The 25273-nt window shown below is 47.0% G+C and overlaps 1 protein-coding gene and 1 non-coding gene across 2 annotated transcripts in view; both read left to right on the top strand.

Moving 5' to 3' along the window:
* Window positions 1–18421, top strand: part of ANKRD24 (ankyrin repeat domain 24) — a 51240-nt gene extending 32819 nt beyond the window's left edge. The window contains exons 12-19 of the mRNA XM_054979709.1: window positions 2179–2223; window positions 2412–2510; window positions 3185–3257; window positions 4310–4431; window positions 5308–6843; window positions 8949–9122; window positions 11073–11138; window positions 18336–18421. Coding sequence (XP_054835684.1) covers window positions 2179–2223; window positions 2412–2510; window positions 3185–3257; window positions 4310–4431; window positions 5308–6843; window positions 8949–9122; window positions 11073–11138; window positions 18336–18413 — 2193 coding nt within the window. The 3' untranslated portion in view covers window positions 18414–18421. The remainder of the gene's footprint in view (window positions 1–2178; window positions 2224–2411; window positions 2511–3184; window positions 3258–4309; window positions 4432–5307; window positions 6844–8948; window positions 9123–11072; window positions 11139–18335) is intronic.
* Window positions 4458–4529, top strand: TRNAA-UGC (transfer RNA alanine (anticodon UGC)). Its single transcript has one exon. It is a non-coding gene; the product is annotated as a tRNA-Ala (tRNA).
* Window positions 18422–25273: the final 6852 nt, after the last annotated feature.

The following is a 25273-nucleotide window of genomic DNA, read 5'->3' as shown; positions in this document are numbered from 1 at the left end:
ATCCATCTACCCCATTATTGAATCCTGTGATAGGCAATGTCTCTTTAGGAGTTTAGTTTTTCCCCGGAGTTACTACCTGAGGCCCTTTAACATGAAATATTAGGTATCGAACATGAGACTTTCTGCACACAAAGAATGTGATCCACATCTGCGCTCTTCCCCAGATCAAACCTTGAATTTGGAAATAATCACCAAGGACAGAATTCCAGACATTATAGGTAATCGTTAACGGTCGACAACCATTACAAGTCTACCCTCTACTGATGTGCACACACACAGTCTAATAAAATAGGAAGTGATCAAGTGAAATGCTTCCTTTTGGCAGCTTGAAGTTACAGAGCGCAAAAGATCAGACCTATTTGCACATCAGGCAACCAGCAACAATTTTAGTTCTCATTTTGTTTTGTGATTTTGATGCCGTCTATATTAGTCAAAATGTAGACTTTAACATAAACTTTTCCTTTTTTAATATATGTTTGGAGAATAGACTTGTACATTAAGAAGTCTCATTTTTCTCCTTTGGGGCTCTATTTTCAGACAAATATGTACCAGATTCACTCAAGTTGCATCCCGGAATCTGGAGAAGTTAGTTATGTTAGTCTATAGCTGCAAAACAGTAAACTGTCCAGTTGCACCTTTAAAACACATTGGGGCCAAAAATCCCCAATATAAATACACAATGATGGGGCCCAAACTAGTGGAGACTGACCAAGAGAGAGATCTTGGAGCCGTGGTAGAGAACTCACTGAAAATGTCGATACAGTTTGTGACAGCAATAAAAAAAGCCAACGCTATGCCGGGGATTATTAGGAAGGGAATTGAAAACAAATCAGCTAGTATCATAATGCCCCTGTATGAATCAATGGTATGGCCTCTTTTGGAATACTGTGTACAATTCTGGTCACCACACCTCAAAAAAGATATTATAGCCCTGGAAAAAGTGCAGAAAAAGGGCAACTAGAATGATTAAAGGGATGGAACACTTCTCCTATGAAGAAAGGTTAAAGCGCTTGAGGCTCTTTAGCTTGGAGAAACGATGACTGAGGGGTGACATGATAGAGGTTTACAAGATTATTCATGGGATAGAGAAGGTAGAGAAAGAAGTGTTTTTCTCCCTTTCTCACAATACAAGAACTCGTGGGCACCCAATGAAATTGCTGAACAGTTGGGTTAAAACGGATAAAAGGAAGTACTTCTTCACCCAAAAGGTGATTAACACATGGAATTCACTGCCTCAGGAGGTGGTGGCAGCTTCAAGCATATACAGCTTCAAGAGGGGATTGGATAAACATATGGAGCAGAGGTCCATCAGTGGCTATTAGCTGCAAGGTATAGATGGAATTCTCTGTCTAGGGCAGTGATGCTCTAGTGTTTGGGGGGGCAATCAGTGGGAGGGCTTCTAGTGTCCCTTCCCCACTGGCAGACCTCCTGAGGACACCTGGTTTTTTGGCCACTGTGTGACACAGTGTTGGACTGGATGGGCCATTGGCCTGATCCAACATGGCTTCTCTTATGTTCTTATAACTAACCAACTTTATTGTAGCATAAGCTTTCGAGATTGCATCTGACGACGAGAACTGTGGTTCTTGAAAGCTTATGCTACAATAAAGTTGGTTAGTCTTAAAGGTGCTACTGGACTCTTTATTGTCCCAGAATCTGTGTCTGATACCAAGACTCAGCTGTGGACCATGTGAATTACCATTAGAAAGAATCTCAGATTGTATGCAGACTGGCTTCCCCATATTGTTATGCATTCTACACCCACAACATTTGGGATGAGGAAATGGCTTCCAGCTAAGAAGCTGCTGCTCATAGGAAGTGCTTAGCTCCAAACCTTTCAATATAGTAATGACAGCCAGCATGGTGTAGCGGTTAGAGCATTGGGCTAGGACCTAGAAGCCCCAGGTTCGATTCCTCAGTCTGCCATGGAAACTTGCTAGGTGATCTTAGGCCAGTCACATACTCTTAGCCTAACCTACCTTGCAGGATTGTTGTGAGGAATAATCGGAGGCGAGGAAAACTATGTAAGCTGTTTTGGGAGAAAGGTGGGATATAATTGAAGTAACATAAATACAAAATAAATTTAAGAAATAACTACAAAGTTTATTAGTTTTCTCTAAAGTGTGAAGATTTTCAGTCAGTTTTAACCATGTCTGTCCCTTTCCCCCTTTCTGCTAGCGACCAGGGCTGGAGGACACTTCTTTACATACAATGGAGAAGCAGGTAAATCGTATCATGGAACTAAAGGCCTGTTTGCCTGTCTAGCAACAAGAAGCATGATCTTTTACTTCCAAAATCAAAGTTGAGGGTCATGCCAGAATTAAGCCCCTCTCCTTTTAAAAGCATTAAATCACAAGGAACTTGACTGGGTGATAGGAATGCTTGGAATAATATTTTCTTGGAACTGCTAGATACAAGATCTTCAGAAGCAACTGGCAGAGAAAACGGGCGAGAAGGAGAATTTGGGAAAGGAACTGGAGGTGCTGCGGAGCCGCCTGTCATCCCTGGAGGTACAGGAGCAAAGGGGAAGGGGGGAAGGGTCCCACGAGGTTGAACTTGTAATGTTGTTTAGTCTAAAGAGCTGAGGCAGAATCACCAGTGCAGGTGAAATCCTGTTGACCTTTTGGGTTAAGCAGTTTTGGTAGCTGCAATACCATCTTATGGCCATCAGCACAGGTGGCGCTGCAGGCTGGAATGCCTCCGCAGTGGCACAGAGGTGAAGGCAGCTAACCCATCCCAGCCACCGTCCTTAATTGGAGACCTCTGCTTCCTCGTATGGCCACTGAACTCATAATTACAGAGTTTCATGTCCCACATTTCCTTGAGCGATAGGAAATTCGGGTGCTCTTTATGGCTCCAGCTCCCTTGTGAAGAGAGTGTACTGGTGTTTCAGCTTGTTTTTATTTGTAAATATACAGGTTGAACAGGTGGGAAGCAGGCAGATTCTTCTAAGCCTCATCAGTCCACCCCTGAAGCACCTCCCCCTGCCCCAGCCTGCTTCTCTAGTCAACTCCAACAATGGAATCCCCCCCCCCCCAGGCATGCACCAACTTTCCTTAGATCCCCAAGGTTGTAGGTTGCGGTAGTTTCAGGGACCCCCCTCCCCCACCTCTTTTTTAGGCTGTCAACACGGTTCAGCTCTGAAAATCTAGGCCCTCCCTGTCTCTATTCTTCTCGCCTTCAGAATGAGAAGGAGAATACCAGCTACGACATCGAAACGCTGCAGGACGAAGAAGGGGAGCTGCTGGAGTTCCCAGGTAGGGGCATCTGTTCCATCACCCTCCCTGTTAACACGAGTGAACCTCCAGCTCTGCCGGTTCACTCTAGCTGTGCTTCTAGTCCAGCATCCTGCAGCCCACAATGGCCAACCATAGGCCTCTGGGATGCCCCCAAGCGAGGCACAAAAGCAAGAGTCCTTCCTCAACTGCTCACTCTGCAGCAACTAGGTAGACTGCCTGTGCACATGGAGTATCAGTACCCCTCTTAGCTGAAAGTTTCTGCTACACCAGAACAGACTTGCTGGATCAGATCCAAAGTCCATCTGGCCAGCATTTTGTTCCCCAACTAGATAGTCCTCCAAGGTATATTTGCTGGATAAATCATCATGCTAAATAGTCTCTCCGGTAAACTAATTATTAGGGTCTGTCTGTTTCTTAAGTGCCTACTGATTTTTTCTCTCTCTAGGCAATGAAGAGATTGCATTAATCATAAAAAGCCATGGTTGAGTCCTTCCTGGACTGAACTGCTTCATGCTGGAAGAGGGAGAGGGAAATCATATTACTTCCCTATGTTTAAAAATTTCTTGCAAGCCTTCCAGAGGGAATATTTTAGCGGCTGTCTTTCCATGCACAGGGATTCTATTAACCTGGTCAACAGATTTCCACAGCAAGTCTCTAGAAGGCTGCTTCAGGGGCATTACTTCACAATCTATGTTAGTATAGTACCTTCGGCAAGCATACTATAATCACAGTTGCACTGAGACATGAGTTTTGTAGTCTGCTTTACACTGCAAAGACCCACAAATGCACAAGCCTCTGGGGCCCATATTCAAGAAGCACATCATGTAGCTGGGCACAGGAAAATAATTTACAATAGCCTTGCAACACAGGCTGTTGTATAAACAGGAGTATTGAAGAATGCAATAACAAATCTATGCTAAGGAGTTAGGAAAGAAGATAATGTAACAAAATATCTCAAAGATTCATGGGTGGTCTGGTCTCCTGTCCAGACCTGTTTAACTCCAGCAAAGTGTCTGCATCATGTTCCTTTGGACCAGACCTGGAGATCTTCCTCTGCTTCTTTTCAACAGGGGCTGAGCTGCTGCTATCCAAAAAAAGCTTGAGCATCTCTACAGAGGAACTCTTGGCCAGCCTGCAGGGCCAAGTACAGTCTTTGACCCAAAAGAACAAAGAGTTGATAGAGAAAATACAGGTAAATTCAGATGGTCTTCTTGGGGAGGGGCTGTGGCTCAGTGGAAGAGCGTCTGCTTTGCATGCAGAAGGTCCCTGGTTCAAACCCTGGCATTTCCAGTTAAAAGGACCAGGTGATGTGAAAGAACTTTACCTAAAACCATGGAGTCTGAGTAGACAATACTGATGTTAGTAGATTGATGGTCCAATTCAGGAGAAGGCAGCTTCACGTGTGTTCTCTTGTATGGCCCCTGCATCGTAAACACTACCAATAAGGCCCTGCTTGAGATACTATACTTTTTGGATGCAAGGGTGGTATCTGCTAGGAGCAGGGCCTTTTCCAGGGTGGCTCAGTGATGTGGAATGCCCTTGCTGAGATGCTGGCTTCTTTTGGAAACAGACATCACTTGCCTCTTAGGAAATTGACATCCCGGGCCTCTTTTTGGAAGCAGAAAAAAATGTTCCCCCAGGCATTTTTCAGAGGACTTTATTTGCTGATGCTTCCCGATCTGGGACTGCTAAGTCGTCTTAAACAAAGGCCGTTTTCACACTACTTACTGGCCACAGAACATTATGCCAAGCTCCCGGAACAACAGAGTCTTCCTGGTGAGATTTTGCGAAATCGCACCAGGAAGACTCTGTCGTTCCGGGAGCTTGGCGTGATGTTCTGTGGTCGGTAAGCAGTGTGAAAACAGCCAATGAATAAATAATACAAACAGGACGGCATTTTCCACCACCAAACATACCTCTCCATCCATCTCCACTTTTGCCATCAGAAGCAGTTCTGCCCGTAGAGTTGGATTTGCGCTGCAATCCTGCCGAATCAAGACTAACTTAGGGAATGTCTTTCAGTGTTCCATGGTCCTCTCTCTACCAAATGATCTTCCATTTTGCGCAGATCTTAGAGAATTATGAGAGGGACGAGAGTGATGCGGACGCCTCTGGGGACTTCATCCCTATCATCCTTTATGACTCACTGAGGTCAGAATTTGAGAGGCTAAAGGCGCAGCACACCGAGGCCCAAGCAGTCTTGGAGGCCCTTGACGGTTGTACCACCACCAACGAAGCCTCCTGCAAACTCATCCCGGCAGAGGCGTACGAGCATCTGAAGTCTGATTACGAGCAGCAAATCCGAGCCCTAAAAGAGGCTCTGGAGAAGAGCAGTTCTGCGGCCGATCAGAATAGCAGGGACGAAGAGAAGGGGACCTCTAGCTTGGGAAGGGACGAGGAGAAGGAGGCGATGGGAAACAAGTTGGAAGAAATGGCCAAAGAACTAAACAAGACGCAAGAGAAATACCAGGCTGCCCTCAAGGAAGCAACGCTCCTTCAGGAACAAATCGAGTTGGGGATCCTGTCAGTGGAGGAGAAGGATGCTGTGGAGAGCTCCAGAGCGGAACTAGAGACAGTGAGGGCCGCTCTGCACCAGGCTCAAGAGGACCTCAAGAAGCGAGACCAGAAGGTGAAAGATTTGGAGGGACGGCTGAGGGACCACTCCTCAAAGGAGCATGAGGAGATGAAGGCCTCTCTTGGCATCTCCCTGGACGAGGCCTCCAGAGAGAAAGAGGCCTTGCTGATGAGGTGCAGCTCCGCTGAGGCGGAGGTGAAGGAACTGAGAGAAACCTTGAAGGAAAGAACTCGCGAGATGGAGAAGGCCAAAGGAGGCCTCTCAGAAAGCGAGAGCCTCCGGGAAGAGGCCGGCAAGTTGAGGAAGCAGCTCGAGGCTGTGACAAAGCAGAACGAGGAAGCGCGGGCTCAGGTGGAGAAGCTCAAAGAGGGACACAAGAAGCTGGAGAAGGAACTTCAGGCCTCCAAGGACAGGATGGCCTCCCAGTGCATCCCCAAGCAGGAGCACGAGGACGCCTTGGCGAAAGTGAGGACATCGGTTGCAGATGCAGAAAGACAGCTGGTGGAGCTGAAGGAGAAGCATACCGCCACCCAGAGGGAGCTGGCAGACCTGCAGAAGAAGTCAGAGAGCTACAGGCGAGAATCGGTGTCCCTGACGGAGCATGCCCGTGCCAAGGAGGCTCTGGAGGGCACCTTGTGGGAGCTGAAGGCTAAGTCTAAACTGCTGGAGCAAGAGCTGAACGCCAAGAACAAGGAGTTTGCAAGGCTGCAGACGGAGCTGGACAGTGTCCGGAAGGACGCGGTCTCCAAGGAGACCCATGAGCAGATGCGGGCCAGCCTGCAGGGCGAAGTGGAAGCACTCAATGCAAAGCTGGCCGACTTGGGGAAGAAACACGAACGCACCTGCACTGAGGTCTTCCAGGTGCAGCGTGAAGCCCTCTTCATGAAGAGTGAGAAGCACGCGGCAGAGGCTCAGCTAGCAGCGGCTGAGAAGCAGCTGAAGAGCTTGCGGGCTGAGTCGGACCGGATCCAGGAGCTGCACAGCCACATTGAGGACTCAGCCAAGCTGGTTAAGGAGAAGGACAAGAAGGTGAGGAGGGAGCACTTGCGGGGAGAGACAGAAGTATGAAGGCTGGAGAGCCAGTTTGGTGTAGTGGTTAAGACTGGCAGGACTCTAATCTAGAGAGCCAGGTTTGATTCCCCACTCCTCCACTTGAAGCCAGCTGGGTGACCTTGGGTCAGTCACAGTTCTCTTAGAGCTCTCTCAGCCTCACCCACCTCACAGGGGGATTGTCATTAGGGTTGCCAGGTACCCCTCATGAGGGGTACCTGGGTGGAGTACCTGGCACTTACCTGGTGAAGGGTACCTGGGTGGAGTACCTGGTGAGGGGTACCTGGGTGGAGTACCTGGCACTTGGTGAGGGGTACCTGGGTGGAGTACCTGGCACTTACCTGGTGAGGGGTACCTGGGTGGAGTACCTGGCACTTGGTGAGGGGTACCTGGGTGGAGTACCTGGCACTTACCTCGTGAAGGGTACCTGGGTGGAGTACCTGGCACTTACCTGGTGAGGGGTACCTGGGTGGAGTACCTGGCACTTACCTTGTGCAGAGTATGAGGTCTTCTTTCCCTGAAGCCTGCATGATGACATCACTTCCGGAAGTGATGTCACCACACCGGCTGCACTGGCTGCACCACACCGGCTGCAAATCGGCCCCAAACGAAGTGTGGAAACGCTCCCGCTGGTGGCACAACGACGTCACTTACAGAACTGATGTTGCTGCACTGGTGGGGAGCGCGTGCATGGCGCGCACTCCTGAGGTGCCTGTCATGACGGGCAACCTCTGGGAGTGTGCTCCCTCCCACCGATCTCTGGGCGATCAGTGGACAAGGGGAGCAAATCTCTGGGATGGTTGTTGTGGATTTTCCGGGCTGTATAGCTGTGGTCTTGGCATTGTAGTTACTGAGGTTTCGCCAGCAGCTGTGACTGGCATCTTCAGAGGTGTAGCACCAAAAGACAGAGGTCTCTCAGTGTCACTGAGAGACACTAAGAGCCAAGCTACAAGTGACGAATGACACTTGCCTGGCAAGTGAACAGACTCACGTGTATTCCTCCCTGTTCACTTGCCGTTCACTTGCGCTCCACTTGATCAAGTGGAGAGCAAGTGAACGGCAAGTGAACAGGAAGGAATACACGTGAGTCTGTTCACTTGCCAGGCAAGTGTCATTCATCACTTGTAGCTTGGCTCTGAGAGACTTCTGTCTTTTGGTGCTACACCTCTGAAAATGCCAGCCACAGCTGCTGGCAAAACGTCAGGAACTACAATGCCAAGACCATGGCTATACAGCCCGGAAAATCCACAACAACCATCATTCTCCGGCCATGAAAGCCTTCAACAATAAATCTCTGGGAGTTTACCTGCCACTTGTGGGCACCTGGGAACCCTAACTTGTCATGAGGATAATAATAACACGGTTTGTAAACTGCTCTGAGTGGGTATTAAGTTATCTTGAAGGGCAGTATATAAATCAAATGTTGTTATTATTATTACGCCTAGTGCCTCCAGTGGGTAGGCTCAGGTATAAGAGGGTTCAAAGTCTGTGGAGGACCTGCCACCAATCTTCAAGGGTCAACATCTTCTCAGATGGAATACGGTATGAAACTATATCCCAGAATCCTTTGCATTGCATTGTGGGGAACCTTCTCAATACGCAATAGAGATGCTTCCAAATTCCACCTCAGCAGGCACCCAACCTGTGTCACATGCCCAGAGGCTTCTGAGGCAGCAAGAGGGGAGGCAGGAAAAAATCTGCTGCACAGGATGATTTTGGCTCATGGACTAACAAGCTGATAACTTCTGAAGTGGAGGCTTAGTGTGGTGTAGTGGTTAGAGTGTTATTTGGAAGTCCCGGGTTCAAATCCTCGCTCTGCCATGGAAACTTGCTGGGTGACCTTAGGCTAGTTACATATTCGTAACCTAAACCTACCTTACAGGGTTGGTGTGAGGATAAATGGAAGAGCGGCATATGATATAAGCTGCTTTGGGTCTTCATTGAGGAGAACGATGGGATATAAATGAAGTAAATTTTTTAAAAGGCTCAAAATGAGGTGCTCGGATAACTGAAGAGCACTTTGACGAAAGGGCGCTTCTGATGAGGAAATGACTGTCCACACAATTCTTCCTCCTGTTCTGAAGATCACAGAACTTTCGAAGGAGGTCTTCAAGTTGAAAGAGGCTTTGAATGAATTGTCAGAGCTTTCTGGCCAGGCAGCGGCCTCGTCCAAGGCAACATCCCCCCAGAAGACAGAGAACCGTCTGGAGGTGACCTCGCTGCAGGGCAGAATTAAAGATCTGGAGCAGCAGTTGGCTGTGAGTATCTTCTGGGAAGAGGACTGGGGAGATGAGATGCTCCCATCCACGTCTATGCTGTGGTTGTCACCAGTATCTAGGGCTGCCCAGCTCCAGGTGGGACATGGAAATCTCTCAGAATTACAACTGATCTTCAGATTTCAAGATGTCTTGTATAGAGAGTCTCTGAGAGTTCAGGGAGACAGAGGCCTTTTGGGAAATCCAAAAATTCCTCCAAAGCCCCAAAAGATTGTTTAGTTATACCTTTCCATGCCTTTTTTTCCTGTTCCTTTGTCAACATTATCCCAACCAATCAGTAATCACGGTGCTGGTGCGTTGACTTCATGGCCGTTTTCACACGCACCCGTAAGATGGTGCAAAACTCATGGAAAGAAGCGTCTTCCTAGCACGATTTCCCGATACGATCCCCTTTAATGGCGCAATGACGTCAGAAATCACACCATTAAACGGGATCGTGCTGGGAAATCACGCTAGGAAGATGCTTCTTTCTGTGAGTTCCGCGCGATCTTCCGGATGCTTTGGCCATGTGGAAACAGCCCATGACTACCATCACAGCCCAAATGTGGTGTTTTGTTGTGGACAGGGAATCTTTCCTAGGAACCCTCCAGCCCCATAGAGCTCCTCTCCTGCCTCCTTCAGCCTTAGAGAGGAGATGAGAGGAAGAGGAAGGGGACAGGGGAAATAATGTTGTGACAATGTTGTTATCATCATGTCTACCAACTACCTGACAGGATGCTCTCGGATTCGCTCAAAAGATTATAGTAAAACCATAGAATTTTGGCTGAATCCCTAGACCGTTTCCACACATCTTACCTTCTGCTGGAACATTGAGGAAGACAGCGTCTTTGCATGCAAAATCGCGCCAAGAAGTCGCTGTCATCGCAGAAGACAGCGTCTTCTCGCACAAAATTGTGCCAGGAAGACATGATTTTGTGCAAAAATCCCGGATGACAGCGTCTTCCTGGCACGATTTCGTGTGAGAAGACGCTGTCTTCCGCAATGTTCCGGCAGAAGGTAAGACGTGTGGAAATGGCCCTAGTGTGTTGTACCTGTGCAGTGATGTCACTTCCAAATATTCGGCGGAAGTGACATCACGCTGTCAGTATGATACTGATTTCCCAGCCACCCCTACCCCTTCACCTTTCCAAGTAATAGCGGGCAGAGAAGCTGGAGGCCAGGAGGGTTTCCTAGTTGATGGACGTAATGATGGCAATTCAGAGTGAGAGAACAATGCTTCCGAACCTTCTGAAAATGTTTTTATCCTGTTGCTCCCCAAAAGAAAATTACTTAAAGGGAAGCTTTTTGGAAAAAAAACCCCTCTCTTTTGGCTGATCTTAATCTTTAATTTCCCCTAGTTCTTGCTGCCAGTAATCCAGAGAAACCAAATTTATTACCCCAAATGTTCACTAGACATCTGGAAATTAATCCAGATTTCCTGGATTAATTACAGATCAGTCTTCCTCTCCAATTTGAGCTCAGGCTTTTCCCCCCTTCCTGTTTTTGCTGCAGCACTTCGGAATAGTTGGAGCAAGTGAGAAAGGTTTCTAACTCATTCTGAAATTCTGTACACAGAATTGTTTGAAGGAACTGCTATCAGTATTTGATTGTTGACGCCCAAGGTGTTCTAGTGGGTTGATGGATATTATGTTGAGTCCTTGGGTTGGGTTGCCCAGAACTCATAAGAAGGAATGGGGGTGGATGGGACAGGTTAAACCATAGAGTTTGGGGCAAATCCTAGAGTGTCACTAACGTAATGATTTCATTTTTCAGTTTTGTTTGCTGGTGCAATCCCCCACTGTTCCCCTGCTGGTCTTTGAAGTGCTGATGGGGAACAGGGGCTGTTGTCAGGAGGTTCACACAATAGGGGGAGACCTGGCTTCCGTATTCTTGGGGGCTGGCAACACAAACAGAGTTTAATGACCTCAATTGCCCATCTGTCTTTGGTTACAGGAGGCTGAGAGGCGACACACCAATGTTGTTTCTCTGTACAGGGGACACCTTCTCTATGCTATCCAGGTGGGTCAGCAGTTGTCCTAGTTTTGGAGAGGGAGATGGATGGAGGGGGCGGGAGGGGGAGACGGATGAAGGAAGATGATGTCTGGAGTGCATTCCAACAGAAATTTGTCCTGTACAAATTCTTCTTGGAATGGGCCAAAGGTGTGCATGGATGCATAAATGCACTTGCCACTCATTGGGTGCATGCATACAAGAAAGATCCTTGGTGAGTTCTGAGTGTGGGATGGCTGCTAATGAGTGCACAGGACACGAGAAGAATGCTCTCCGCGTGCACACGCGAGTGTCCTTGTGTTGATTGCACCTTTGTTTGGATTTTTGAGTGTTTTCATATGTTGGCCACTTACAGCACCGGAGACCGACCAAAATCACACACCTCTTTCCAACCCTTCACCTTCTCTTCCCCTCCTGTTTTCCCTTCACTGCTTTCCCCCAAACTCCTCAGTACCTCTCCGGATGCGGCTTATGGTGGGGGGAAAATCAATCTTCTTACCCGGGTTCTTAAAAGCAGCGGTTTGGAAGGAAGGAAGGAAGGAAAGAAGGGGCGGGACAGCCCAAGGAAGCAGACCCGGCGCGAGATTTCCGGGAGGCTGGAAGGTCATTCATGTGTCAATCAGTGCTTGGAGCCAGTGAACGCATGTCTGTGTGCTGCATGTTGCACCAGGGCACATTGGCCCACGTCAAATTGTGTCCATCTCTTGTGCCAGTTCTTGTTGCATGGCAAGGGTGGGTGCAGCTGTGATCTGGGGAGGGCTTAAGAGATTCGGGTTATCCTGTGTTCAAATGCTGCTTGGTTTGTCTTGGGGAATGCAGAACTTGGTTAAAGTCAGGATTCTATGTATAGAACTTATAAGTGTTAGAAGTTCATTTCCAGGAATTTTTCCTAGTTCTTTAGTAAATATTTTTGCAAAGGATTACACAAATATTTGAGCTCCAAACTACGTTGCTCCAATGGTTTCTAAAGCTAAACCCACAGCTGGATTCATGCACAAACTAAGCTAGCTACTATTGAGGGCGTTAGATTACAATGACTCAGGGCTTTTTTTCAGCAGGAACGCGGTGGGACGGCTTTCTGGAACCTCTTGAAAATGGTCACATGGCTGGTGGCCCCGCCCCCTGATCTCCAGACAGAGGGGAGTTTAGATTGCCTTCGGTGCCACTGGAGCGGCGCGAAGGGCAATCTAAACTCCCCTCTGTCTAGAGATCAGGGGGCGGGGCCACCAGCCATGTGACCATTTTCTCCGAGGGCAACCCACTGAGTTCCACCACCTCTTTTCCCAGAAAAAAGCCCTGCAATGACTTAATGACCTTCGTTGTTTGACAATGCTATGCGGCCTCGTAAACTTGATATAGCTTAGTCTTAATTCAGACCTGGTTAAACCCAAGATATCTGAACTCTTTGTAAGTCCTATGTACAACTTTTGGGCTGCTGTCTGTAATTCTCCAAACCCCAGCTCTATAGGGGTGTGCGGTGTTAATGATGATAATTCAGAATGCAAGATTTGAATTAACATCATATAGGTCCGCCTCTGTCCCTCTTTTTCCCCCCTCTAAAAGGGTATAATGGCAACGGTGAAGGGGGACAAATGCGCGCGACACACTGAGTTCCAGTCCTGGTAGGACCCAGCACTAGGGCTTTTCCTCCACCTGTGTTTGCTGTGGTGGAGTGGGACATGATGGGAAATACCCTCCTTTTGGATCCTGTTGGATGGGACTTTGATTTTCTTCCTGGTTCCTCTTAGGAGAGACCAGAGGAGAATTTTTGTTTTCTTTAGACCTTTTCGTCAGAAGCAGCCAACACATGTAACACCAGGGGTCATTTCGTAGAAAAAGAGCTGGAGGAACTCATTAGCATAACTCATTAGCATATGCCACGCCTCTTGCCATCACCAGAAATGTGTCATTAGTATAACTGATTTGCATATGCCACACCCCCTGACATCACCTATTCTGGCTGTTTTGGACCCAATCCTGGCCATTCAGGGCTGAAATTGGGCCCAAAATGGCAAAAAGGGGCTGAAAATGGCTGAAAAGGGACCCAAAATGGTCAGGATCGGGCCGCTGCTGAGTGGGAGAGTGATCCACCATCTGTCAGAGGCCCGATCCAGGCCATTTTTGCCCCAATCCAGGCTGAAACAGGCCCAAAATGGCCGAGAGTCAGGTGGGTGGGGCCACCTGACATGTGACCTCTTTGGGGAACTGCTGGAACTGCGTTCCTGTGTGTTCCCCCTCAAAATGAGCCCTGTGTAACACCACACTAGAAACCCAGACCACATGAAATGTTAACTGGCGCTTCAATGTAGGATGAACATATTTCCCCAGTTTTTCCTTTCTTTCCCCAGAATTTCATTTTGTCCTGCATTTCACCCTTCCTGAATCTTGGTTTCACTAGGAACCTCCCCCCCCCCCAACTAATTTTGAGACAGAAGTATGCATGCACAGGGTGCCCCAGCTTCCAGTTCTGTTCGTTGGTATTTCCTCCATTCCATGTTACCAATGCGCCCATGCGCATTAAGGAAGAACTGCTGAAAAGCATTCTTGGTACAAGTATATATCTGATTGCATCAAGATGGTTTGTGTGTGGCATTTTTCCAAAGTAAATGCACAGCCTTGCATCATGAAAACCGTCATGCTAAAAGTATGTGCTGATGTCCCCACACACTCTTGCACGTTGGTAAAATGCAGGGGTCATTTTGTAGAAAAAGAGCTGGAGGAACTCGTTAGCATCTCATTAGCATATGCCACGCCCCTTGACCACCAGAAGCGTGTCATTAGCATAACTGATTTGCATATGCTACACCCCCTGACATCACCTATCCTGGCTGTTTTGGGCCCAATCCTGGCCATTTAGGGCCGAAACTGGGCCCAAAATGGCAAAAAGGAGCTGAAAATGGCTGAAAAGGGGCCCAAAATGGTCAAGATCAGGTTGCTGCTAAGCGGGAGAGTGATCCACCACCCGTCAGAGGCCCATCCAGGCCGTTTTGGCCCCAATCCAGGCCGAAATGGGCCCCAATGGCCCAATGGGCGGGGCCACCTGACATGTGACCTCTTTGGGGAACCGCTGGAACTGCGTTCCTGTGCATCCCCCCTCAAAATGAGCCCTGGTAAAATGCCACATAAAAACAATGTTGATGCAACTGAATGTAAAATCATATTAATATTATTTTTGGGCAACATTTGATGTACACACACACGTACACATTGGTAATGAGGGGTGGATGAATGAATTAACCGAAGGAGCTTGTGGCAAACTGTGTGTTCTCATCACTCTACTCAAAGTCCAGAAATAGAAGAGGGGACAGTGCATGTATTAGACCCTCCAGAAATAATAGTAACCTTGTGCTTATGTACCACTCCGCAGGACAACTTAACGGTTCACTCAGGGTCTCTCTACACAAGACATCTTACATGGGGACTCTCAAGTAGAAAACAGCAAGAGTCCAGTAGCACCTATAAGACAAACAAGATTCGTGGTAGGGCATGAGTTTTCGTGAGTCACAGCTCACTTTTTAAAATTAGTTTTTAGTTCCAGCTTATTCTGATAGCAGAGTTAATCAAAAAGCTTACATTTGTTGGTTACATGATATATACCGTGCATTTAATTTCGTCTCTACAAATTCCATCATAGTGATATTATTTTTCACTAAGGTGGAATCCACATTACTCAATCTAAGTCGCATGTTCCCCGCATTCTCCACGCAATCCCGAGTGCCGGTCACATTACCTCATTAAACAGATGCATTTCATTCGCATTTCTCCCGAATATGTGGTAACAGGTTTTCATCGGGAGTTTCTCGGTGGACGTGAACGGGCAAATGCGCAATTTACGCATTTTTTTTAAAAACGACCCCCCCCCTTCCTGTCTCTCCGGCCGTTCCGAGAGTTCCTATTGGCTGATTCAACTTTCAAGTGCTCCGAAGTCTGCAAAAGACTGTTTTTGGCTTCATAGCATTGGATTTATTGATCATGTTGTTTCTAAATCAAATCTGGTTGTTTGAAAAATCATTTTGGGGTGAATCCCTCCTCAGAACGGACTCGCAAAATATCCTTTTTAACTGTTTTTTATTTTTCTCTGGATTACTGTGATATCGAAATTACAGTGAATCAATCATTCGAATTTAAGAAAACACAGAGCAGGACCTCCATCACACCCCCATGTTTCCCCCAAGTTATAATCGGTCCCCAATGACATTTTACATTTCCTTGAAAACTGTTATGGATGATGTTCTATAACCTCACAGCAGGAAAATGGGGCGCAAGACGTGCGGGCACACTGTCGGGTCCCCATCAATGCATCAGAAAGACAAGACATCATTAGGAGAGATTGAAATAATGGAAAAGTCAGTTCAAAAAAATAAAAAAATGGGCAGGAACAAATATCCACAAAAGCGGATATTCCAGTTCTCAGTGCGTGAGAACAACACATTTGAGGATGGAATGTGAACGGAGGGGAGAAATTTGCGGATTGAAGACAAACGTAAAAATACCGGGAAAAATGCGGGTGAGAGGTGAATGTGGATTCAGCCACTGTTTACTTTATTTAATTCTAGTACTTTTTTTTCTTTCCTCATTCATTTAATTGTGTTTTGCTAACATACAGTTATGTCCCTGTGTTATACTTCTTCAGATATCTCAAGATGTGACTCACAAAAGCCATACCCTACCACAAATTTTGTTGGCGGTATAGGTGCTACTGGACTCTCGCTCTTTTCTACAGCTACAGAGAGACTAACTCAGCTACCTGTCTTGATCTATATCCATGGAGGGGACGCTCAAGTGAAAGAACTTACACTTGTTCTCCTGTTGTGGATACACGTACCCTACTAAGGAGACAGAGTACACTTGAATATAAGACCACACAGAAAGTAGATCACTTGCACATCCCCATGTAATATGTCTTGTGTAGAGAGACTCTCAGAAAGGTTTACAAAGTCAATGTCATTATTATCCCCACAACAATCCCCGTGTGAGGTAGGTTGGGCTGAGAGAGCTCCGAGAGAGCTGCGACTGACCCAAGGTCACCCAGCTGGCTTGAGGCAGAGGAGTGAGGAATCAAATCAGAATGTGTAACCTGAAAATCCAGGCAGAAATTTGGATGAGGAGAATTTGAGAAGCATTCCTGCTTAAAAGACAAAGATGCAACCTTTAGGATCACACGGAATTCTTGTGTACCAAGTCACTGACACCCAGTATGAATTGGTGGATTGAGTGCCAGTCAGAGACTGGGAAGACCTGGATTCTAATCCCGACAATGGAGATCATTGGTCAACTTAGAGACAGAAGGGCTTTTGCAGCCTACCCTACCTTTCATGGCTGTTGTGAGGATAAAATGAGGACTAGTAACCTATGGTGGAGGAAGGACAAGACTGAAAGATCTGTTTGACCAAGAAATCCCCTGTCAACTGTTCAGTCCTCCCAAGGCAGAAGGAGGAAAGGAAACCTGAGATTTCACTGGGTCATGAGCAGAGTTGCCGGCTGACCAGGAATAAAATCTTAGCGAGCTTGGCCGCTACCATCTGCACAGCAGGCACTAACAACTGAAGCTTTCTGCAGCGCAGCAATGTTATCACCTGCTAAGAGCTGCAGATCAAACTACTGTCAAAGGTGCAGCAACAAAGGGGTTAAAAAGTTGGCAACTTTCTCACAGGCCAGGTGATAGAAGGTTGAGGCGGTCGATGAAATAGGTTTTTCCCATTGGAGTAAGGTGTTGGGGGGGGGGATAATGTTAGATCTCACAAAATATAAAAGCCTGTGGAATAATACCAAATTTCTTTAAACACAGAGTGATTCCGCACACGTTGGATAATGCACTTCCAATCCTCTTTATAGATCATTTGGAACGGATATTTTCGAGTGCGGAACAAAAAATCCAGCTCAAACTATTGATAAAGTGCGTTGAAAGTGCATTATCCAACGTGTGCAGAATCAGCCATAGAAACAGGGATACCGAGGGTAATCTAGTCCACCCCCTGCACAATGCAGGGAATTCACAGCTATCTTCCCCCACCCATCACCTCCCCCAATGAACCTTGCTCTGTGCCCCAAGGAAAGCAAAAAACCTCCAGGATCCCTGACCAATCTGGCCTGGAGGAAAATTCCTTCCTGACCCCAAAGCTGCGATCAGTATTATCCCTGGGCATGTAAGAAAGGGCCACAAGAGCCGAGCACCGGCTTATCCCTTTGTTTAGACAGCTGTTAAGAGCTCAGTATTAACAAACATCAGTTTAGGAATCATTTCACATACAACATTTTGGGAATCGTGTGTGTTACATTGGAAATCATTTCGAATTCATTTTTGCAGGATCACTTGCGTTATTTTAAGAATCCTTATATTATCCCTGCAGGGTAGGTTGAAGTTACTCTTGAAAGACAAGATGAAGGTAGACAATTTTTTGAGAGTTGAATGTAGTTCTAAAGAGGCATCGCTTCCCATAACCTCAGGTCAAAAAGGGTTTGGAGGTTCCTGAAGCAATACAAAAACCTGTTGACCTGATGCAAAAATTAAATGGTCACCACCATGATCATCTTTTCTTTTTTCAAACTGCCTTCAACTCCACGCCCACAAATTATCATCCGTCTCCAGCCGCATTGCTAAGCAAACGCAAGTAAGAACGCAGTTCAGGCAATGCGAGTCACGGCTGGGTGGCCAACTTCTTTCACTGGCCCTGCTCCTGTGCCTCTGACGGCAGCCTGAATGGCAGACATTAAGCGCGTGAGCATCTCCCACGACCTCATCTCCATCCTAAGATTTCTGAGCTGTTAAAGGTTTAAAAAAACAACAAAAACAGAGGTGCCAACCCAGCATTGAACTAATATTTATTAATTTGGAATGTGCACATGGTTTACGGTAAAGTTTGCCAAGCAGTGTCCTGAACCAGGCCCTGTGGTTATAACAGTGGCATGGCAGGCAGAAATTCAACAGGGGCCATCTGGGCCTTTAACAGCAGCCCGATGAGCAGAAATTCAGCAGGTGAACCCTCGCATCGTCCCATTTCCCGATTTCACTTTTAACAGCTGCAGACATTCCACAGGCAAAGCTTATATGCCCCGCCTTGGTCCTATGGCTGTCTGTCAGGCAACTTTTCAAGTCACCAGCTCAGGAAATCTGGCTGCAGTCCTAACAAAGAGAGCAAGGCTAGGACAAAACTGGGGAAATTCCAGTGCTCTCTGGCTGACTTGCCTCCGCTATTTCCTTCCCAGGGCCATATGGATGAGGACATCCAGAGGATTCTCTTCCAAATCCTGAAGATGCAGAGGCTCCAAGAGCAGGGAAGATGAAGCGAAAGGGAGGAAGGAACCAAGTTCTGACCATGTGGGGGGAGGAAGGCTGAGCTGTTCCTTACAGGGGAATTCTAGAGAATCTCCCTCCCTCTGCATTCAAAACTGCTGGCCCCGAGGAAGACATGGCCTCTCCCAGTTTGTCGTTCTCCATGCCGTGCCCTCCTTTATTTCCTGTTCTGGATGGAGCCTCCCGTCATACAGTCTCTGTCCTCGAGCAACACGAACTAGAAAGGGTGGGGGGGAACTTCCACCTTTAAAACTGCCTGGTAGAAAGAAATCTGCCACTTGTTTTCATGGCCACAGCATCATTCCCACTGTTCCTGTTGGATTTCTGCCCATCACCATCTTAAAGGCATTGGTGGGAAAGTGTGGGGAGGTGACAAACCAGGGTGGACTTGTGTGGGTTGGTAGCCCCTGCCCCAGGGGACTTGCTAATTCTGACACAGAAGGGGCGGGGCAATTGATTGGAGCCTAGCCACCTGTTGGCCTATGGCGGGGCTATACAGACAACCGGGGTTCCACAAGAGCACAGCAAACCGGCAGAAGAGGCCATTGGGCACCAAATCTGCACCATCATTTAATAACATTGAGCAAGTTTCTAGCTCTTTGGGCTGCAAAGATGTCCCTGAAACATTTTTAGTTCTCATTGTAAGGTTATGAGTTGTGTTCAGAGGGTCTCAGAGAAAAGTTTTGAAGCAGTATGGCTTAAATGAACACATCAAAATATTCCTTTAGTACCATCTACCTTCACTCTGAACCCCTCCTTTAAACTTTTCCAATCCCAGAAAACACCAGCAGTTGCCCATTCTGGTCACTAGAGGGCACTTGAAGCTCAAAAAGTGTTTTGCACAAGACCTGCTGTCCCGAAAAAATGTGAATAGTTCCCTGTGCTTGTGGGAGGGTTGGCTGGCCTAGAGGCATGGGGTGGTGTGGGGTGCATTTGTGTCCTGTTTCCCTATCCCTGTGATGAGCAAAACAAAAATTATGCAAAAATATGCAATCTATGCTTACTTTGCATAATTTATGACAGATTTTTTTTCTGAGTGCAATATTTTCATATATTTTGGGGTTATGCATGTGGGAGGAAAGACAAGCAAAGGCGGTGAGTTTGTGTTTTTTTATGGTTGGGGGTAGTGGTGGACTGAGCCAGGGATGAAGCCATTTGTTGATCCACAACAACCATCGTTCTCCGGCCGTGAAAGCCTTCAACAATACATCGACGATACATTTGTTGATGGTCGGCCCAGGGCTTCGCCTAGCGTCACCTGGTCGCTCAGATTCTTGCATCATACAAGTGGCCCTTGATCTGATCCATCAAAGGACATCCGAGAGCCAAATTGGATTTCCCGACAGCAGCAATGAATCCCCTGCAATTGGTTTTTGGTGTAAATCGCAGCTGCGTGGGGTCTAAATTCAGACGAGAACCGTGCTGAAAAGAGATTAACTCCCTTGATAGGGTTGCCGACTCCAGGTTGGGAAATGCCTGGGGATTTGGAGAACGGAGCCTGTGGAAGGTGGAGTTCGAAGAGGAGAGTGACCTCAGCATGGTATAATGCCATAGAGCTTACTCCAATTTAGCCATTTTCTCCAAGGAAAATGTCATCTGGAGATCAGTCGTGATCCCGGGAAATCTCCAGACCCCCGCCGCCTCTGCCTAACCTAGAGGATAGCAACCATGTCTCCTGGTAACATTTTTGTACTCTAAATGCTCTTATTGTCCCACGAAAGAAGATGTGCAGGTATTGTGGGTGTATACAACTGCTTTGCCTTCGGAGGGAAAATAACCTGAAAGGGATGGCGGGGTCAAGTTGTGAAACAGTGTGGAGAAAAGAGTTATCTCTTCTGTGCCTCTAATGCCATTCTGAATCAGGGCCCACCTTGGCTGTGATTTATAGATTTAAAAATAGGGGAATCTCTTATCACCTCTTCTAGACCTCCTCCTTATGTTCCTAGGCAAGAATAGAGATTCAGGGGCAAAGCACATGAGCATTTTTTAATGAGTGCAGGCCAGGGCTCATTTCCGCCACAGCCACACAGCAGCTGTAAGGAATGTCATTTTTAAAGCCAGAGGAGGCCCAATTTGGATCACATACAGCTTCATAGTTATACAAATAACTCACAACTGGGGTAGGATGGCCAGCCGGTAGATTACATCCTGTGGGAGACAAGACATGGGGGGCACTGTTGACAAGATGGCATGACATAATTTCTGGCCAAACTCAGAAGTGGTGTCATATGTTTTTACCATAGAGTTTCTGCTGAATCCTAGAGTGGTGTGACATCACTATTGGATTCAACCCAGAACCAGTTTGGTGTAGTGGTTAAGAGCGGCAGGACTCTAATCTGGAGAGCCAGGTTTGATTCCCCACTCCTCTGCTTGAAGCCAGCTGGGTGACCTTGGGTCAGTCACAGCTCTCTCAGAGCTCTCTCAGCCCCACCCACCTCACAGGGTGATTGTTCTGAGGATAATAATAACATACTTTGTAAACCGCTCTGAGTGGGCGCTAAGTTGTCCTGAGGGGCAGTATATAAACCGAATGTTATTATTCATGTCATTATCATGCTGTTAACACGATGGTGATTTTTTCCTTCATTTCCCCCTCTGCTGGCCTACTGAGCGAGGGCCGGGGCGTTGTTGGCAGGATGTCTCCCCGGCAATCCTGCACTGGGGCTATTTTTACTTGTGACCATGCTCTGGTCCCGAGCTGAATCAGGGCCCTGCAGGCTTTAAAAATAATGTTCCCCACTGCTACTGCGTGGCTGCAAGAAAAAGGAAGTTCAGCCCAGGACCCAAGTCATTAAAAGTCTTTTGTAGCTGGGCCTCCATAAGCACTATAATTAAGTCTTATTCTGTGCTCCTGCTTTGCATATTTCAGTGCACCTTCATAGACCATGAGGGTTTCAGCGACCGTACGAGTTACTGAAGTTAGCCATTCTGCTCCAAGGGACTAGACTACAGCCTGTGCAGAAGAGGTGGGCGTTCACCTCGGAGTCTCCAAGAGTTATATATACAATGGCTGAATGATTGTCCAGCCCAGTAAAATATCCATTAGATGCAGGCCCTTGCTATTTTAAACCTTATTCTCCTGACTCCACTCCTGTGCTTTTAGGTCACAGTCTTGTCCTGTCCAATAGTAAAACCACACTGGAAAAAGCATTCCCTGTTGAATATCCAGCATGTCAGGCTGCTGTTAAAGGCACCAAAGCAGGACCAGAGGGGAAAACTGGCGGTGGTTCATGCAAAAATTTACAAGAGAAACTCTTTGCTAATAGTTCAAGCATAAACCATTGAGAGTTGGGAGGTGGATCAACCTCATGTCTGGCACAGGGCCTTCTATGTGGTGACACCATATCCTAAGGAATACAAGAGTCCTTTTTCCTGTTTTTTGGGGGGCAGGGAGGCAGAGGTGGGACTGGAGGAGCTGTAAGAAAAACAACCTTGTAGCTTTTCAGCGGTTCTTCTCATCCACAGCAATAAATCATAATTCTCACCCATTCTTGGTTATTCATTTGCTTTCTTTTAAAGTACTAGAGTTGCCAACTTTGACTTGAGGGATTCCTGGAGATTTGGGGGTGGCTTTTGGAGAGTGGGGATTGGGAATGGTAGAGATTTCTGCCCGGTATAATGCCACAGAGTCCACCTTCCAAAGCAGCCATTTCCTTCATGGGAAGTGAATATCTCTGTAGCCTGGAGATCAGGTACAATTCTGGGAGAACTCCAGCCCTGACCAGGTGTTTGGCAATCCTATGAACAGATCTGAAAATGGCAGAATTCCTAGCTATTTTTCTGGCATCAGAAGATTCAACATAGAAAATTCAGCAGGTCCAAAATTCAGCAGCTCCAGTTCCTCTCCAGCTAGAGAAAAAACAATATACAGGGCCGTATTAACCCATGGCCGGGCCCCTAGGCTTTCAGGTATTTCGGGCCCCCTCCGGCACTTCAATCTTTCACCCCATTACAACTGACAGACTGACCCTAATACGGTAGGTACTAGACAGCAGTACATAGCCCTGTATCCATTTTGAGGGTCTCCTGAAAAATTCTATTCACAATTTAAAAAATATTTTTATTGCGTGAGTAGAACTCTTCAGGAAAGCACATTTTGGGAGTATAATTGTTCAATATTGTAATATTTTGAAGTGAATAATTTTTTATTATTATTTATCAAAAATATATAATTTATGGATAATTGTTTTAATATAAGAGACAATTTGTTTCATTTCAATAAGGAAGCAGTTAATTATCTTATTAACAGAGGTTATATAACAGAATCAATTAATTGACGGGCCCCTAGTCCCTGTGGGGCCCCTAGGCTTCGGCCTAGTCAGCCTTATGAATAATACGGCCCTGCCAATATATGGAATTTCTGCCAGATGAGCAGATATTGAAGCTGTGCCACATCTTTGTGTAGGATCCTGTCCTCAGGTCAACTGTAGTAGTTGGGCACATCATCATGCCGCAGACAGCAACAGCGGCAAACAAGTGACACCCCCTGAAGCTGTCATCTCCCTTTGCCTCCATCACATCTGATTGCCCCAGCCCTGCTGTCCCTTCATGATCCCATCTCACTGCCGCTGCCTCTCAGAACGGCTCATGCTCCGTCCCTCCTGGTTCCCAATGATTTCTTAAATACAGAGAGTCTCTCTACACAAGAAATCTTACTCAAGTAGGATCAAGTGAAAGATCTTACACTTGTTCTCCATACATGTGCACTGCTAGGGAGACAGAATACACTTGAATATAAGACCACACAGAAAGTAAGTCACTTGAGCGTCCCTGTGTAAGATGTCTTGTGTAGAGAGACTCAAAGGGCCAAGCTACAAGTGACGAATGGCACAGGTTGGACACTTGTCAGCTTCCCTCAAGTTTTGATGGGAAATGTAGGCATCCTGGTCTTGCAGCTTGGCTCTCTGACTGCTGTCCAATGGACTTTTCAACTCTCACTTGCCCAACATTCTGCCAAGCTGCCTACATTTCCCATCAAAACTTGACGGAAGTTGACAAGTGTCCAACCTGTGTCATTCATCACTTGTAGTTTGGCCCAGAGTCAAGGCACGCAGGGCCAGTGAGGATCCTCACACTCTGGTGATGCTCTGCTCCAGGTCATGGGTGGCAACAGGGCTGGAGGTGAACCGCCGATCCACAATCCACCACCTGAAGTCACACTGCCCCAACTTGCTTCCTTATAGAGCAGACCAAACTAGACTTCACAACCCAGAACTGCAACCTTGCGAGCTGAGTCACCAGCTGGTACTGTTGCTTGCCAGCTCCAGTTTGGGGATTTCCTGGAGATTTTGGAATGAATCTCTTGGAGGGTTGAGTTTGGGGAGGGAAGGGATCTTAGCAGGGCATAATGCCGTAGAGTCTGCCCTACAGAGCAGCCATTTTCTCTGGGGGAACTGATCTCTGTCACCTGGACATCAGTTGTAATTCTGGGAGGCCTCCAGGGCCCTCCTGAACATTGGCAAGCCTACCAGCAGGGAGTGCCAAATGATGGGAAAGCCGAATCAGAAGAAAGAAGCCGTTTATTAAAGCCTGACCAGGTATGTGTGTTTGAGAACTGAAATGCATCAGAGGAACGAAGGCACACTGTGACTGATGAGTCTTACATGTGAGAGTGAGTGGAGGCTTCGTATTTTAGCAGACAGATTGAATATATTCCAACAGGTCATTATAAACTTGCCAGATTCAGCTTGGGAGGTTCCTGGAGATTTAAGGGCAGATCCCGGAGAGAGCAGAATTTGGGGCAGGGAGGGTGCTCGGCAGGGATGCGACTCCATGGAGTCTGCGTTCTGAAACTGCCATTTCCTCCAGGGGAACAGACCTCTGTAGCATGGAGCTCAGCTGCAACTCTGGGAGAACTCCAGGCCCCACCTAGTGGATAACTCTCGGTCATTATATTGTTATAAATATCAAATCAATAGCTTAATTGGTCAGGAAGCATTTATCCAAACTTTTTATTGAGTCCCCACTGAACTTCCTTCCCTCCACTCTTTTCGAACTCTGTGTCCAAATCTTCAGGGATTTTCCAACCCACGGCTGGAGGCCTATCTTTATACTCCATGACACTAGGCTCCCATTCTAATAATGTCTGTCTGACCTAAGGCAGCCATGATGCTGTATGTTTTAAAAAACTCTGGAAGGGCTGTACACACAGCTGCAGGACTATTAAGGGTTAACTTCTCACAGAATTCATCTGACTAAGAGAGCTGCGGTTCTCGAAAGCTTATGATTCAATAAAGCTGTTTAGTCTTAAAGGTGCTACTGGACTCTACTGTTTCACAGAATGAGAAGGCTTTGATTGACAGGCTACTCCAAGGAATCTGATTGGGTGGCATGAGCTGGAAAGAGGAGGGCCTTTTTTCAGTCCTAGCAGAGAGAGAGATCCAGTGTGAAGTGTTGGGAGAGGGAGTCCTAAGGGAGAGCAGTTTTAACACCAGCAGGAGAGCTAAGGAAAGTTGGCAAGGAGATTTGGGAAATAGATGCAGACTCCCAAACGGGCCAAAGGAAAGGGGATAGATCTTCTAAGGAGAGGAGACTTTCCCTACCCAGTCAAACAGGGGAATAACTATGGAAAGTGGAGAGATCCCTGGTCGGGTGTGGTTGGAAACTGTCTGTGGAGATTTTCAGATTCAGTTAACAACTGAAGGAAAGCGTTGGTGTTTGGAGAGAAAGGGGATTGGGGTACTAGAAAGTGGGTAGCTAGCAGCATTCCTAACTCTAAAGGTGACAGCAGCCAATTCTGGCCTGGGGGAATTCCTGGAGACTTGAAGGTGGTGCCTGGGGAGGAGTTTGGCAAAGAATTTCACCTACAATTGGTGTGCTATACTATAGAGTCTGATCTCTGAAGCTGCCA

This window comes from Eublepharis macularius, chromosome 5 (genome assembly GCF_028583425.1).
Source record: "Eublepharis macularius isolate TG4126 chromosome 5, MPM_Emac_v1.0, whole genome shotgun sequence".
NCBI classification, from domain to species: domain Eukaryota; kingdom Metazoa; phylum Chordata; class Lepidosauria; order Squamata; family Eublepharidae; genus Eublepharis; species Eublepharis macularius.
This window is presented reverse-complemented; position numbering and strand designations above follow the sequence as displayed.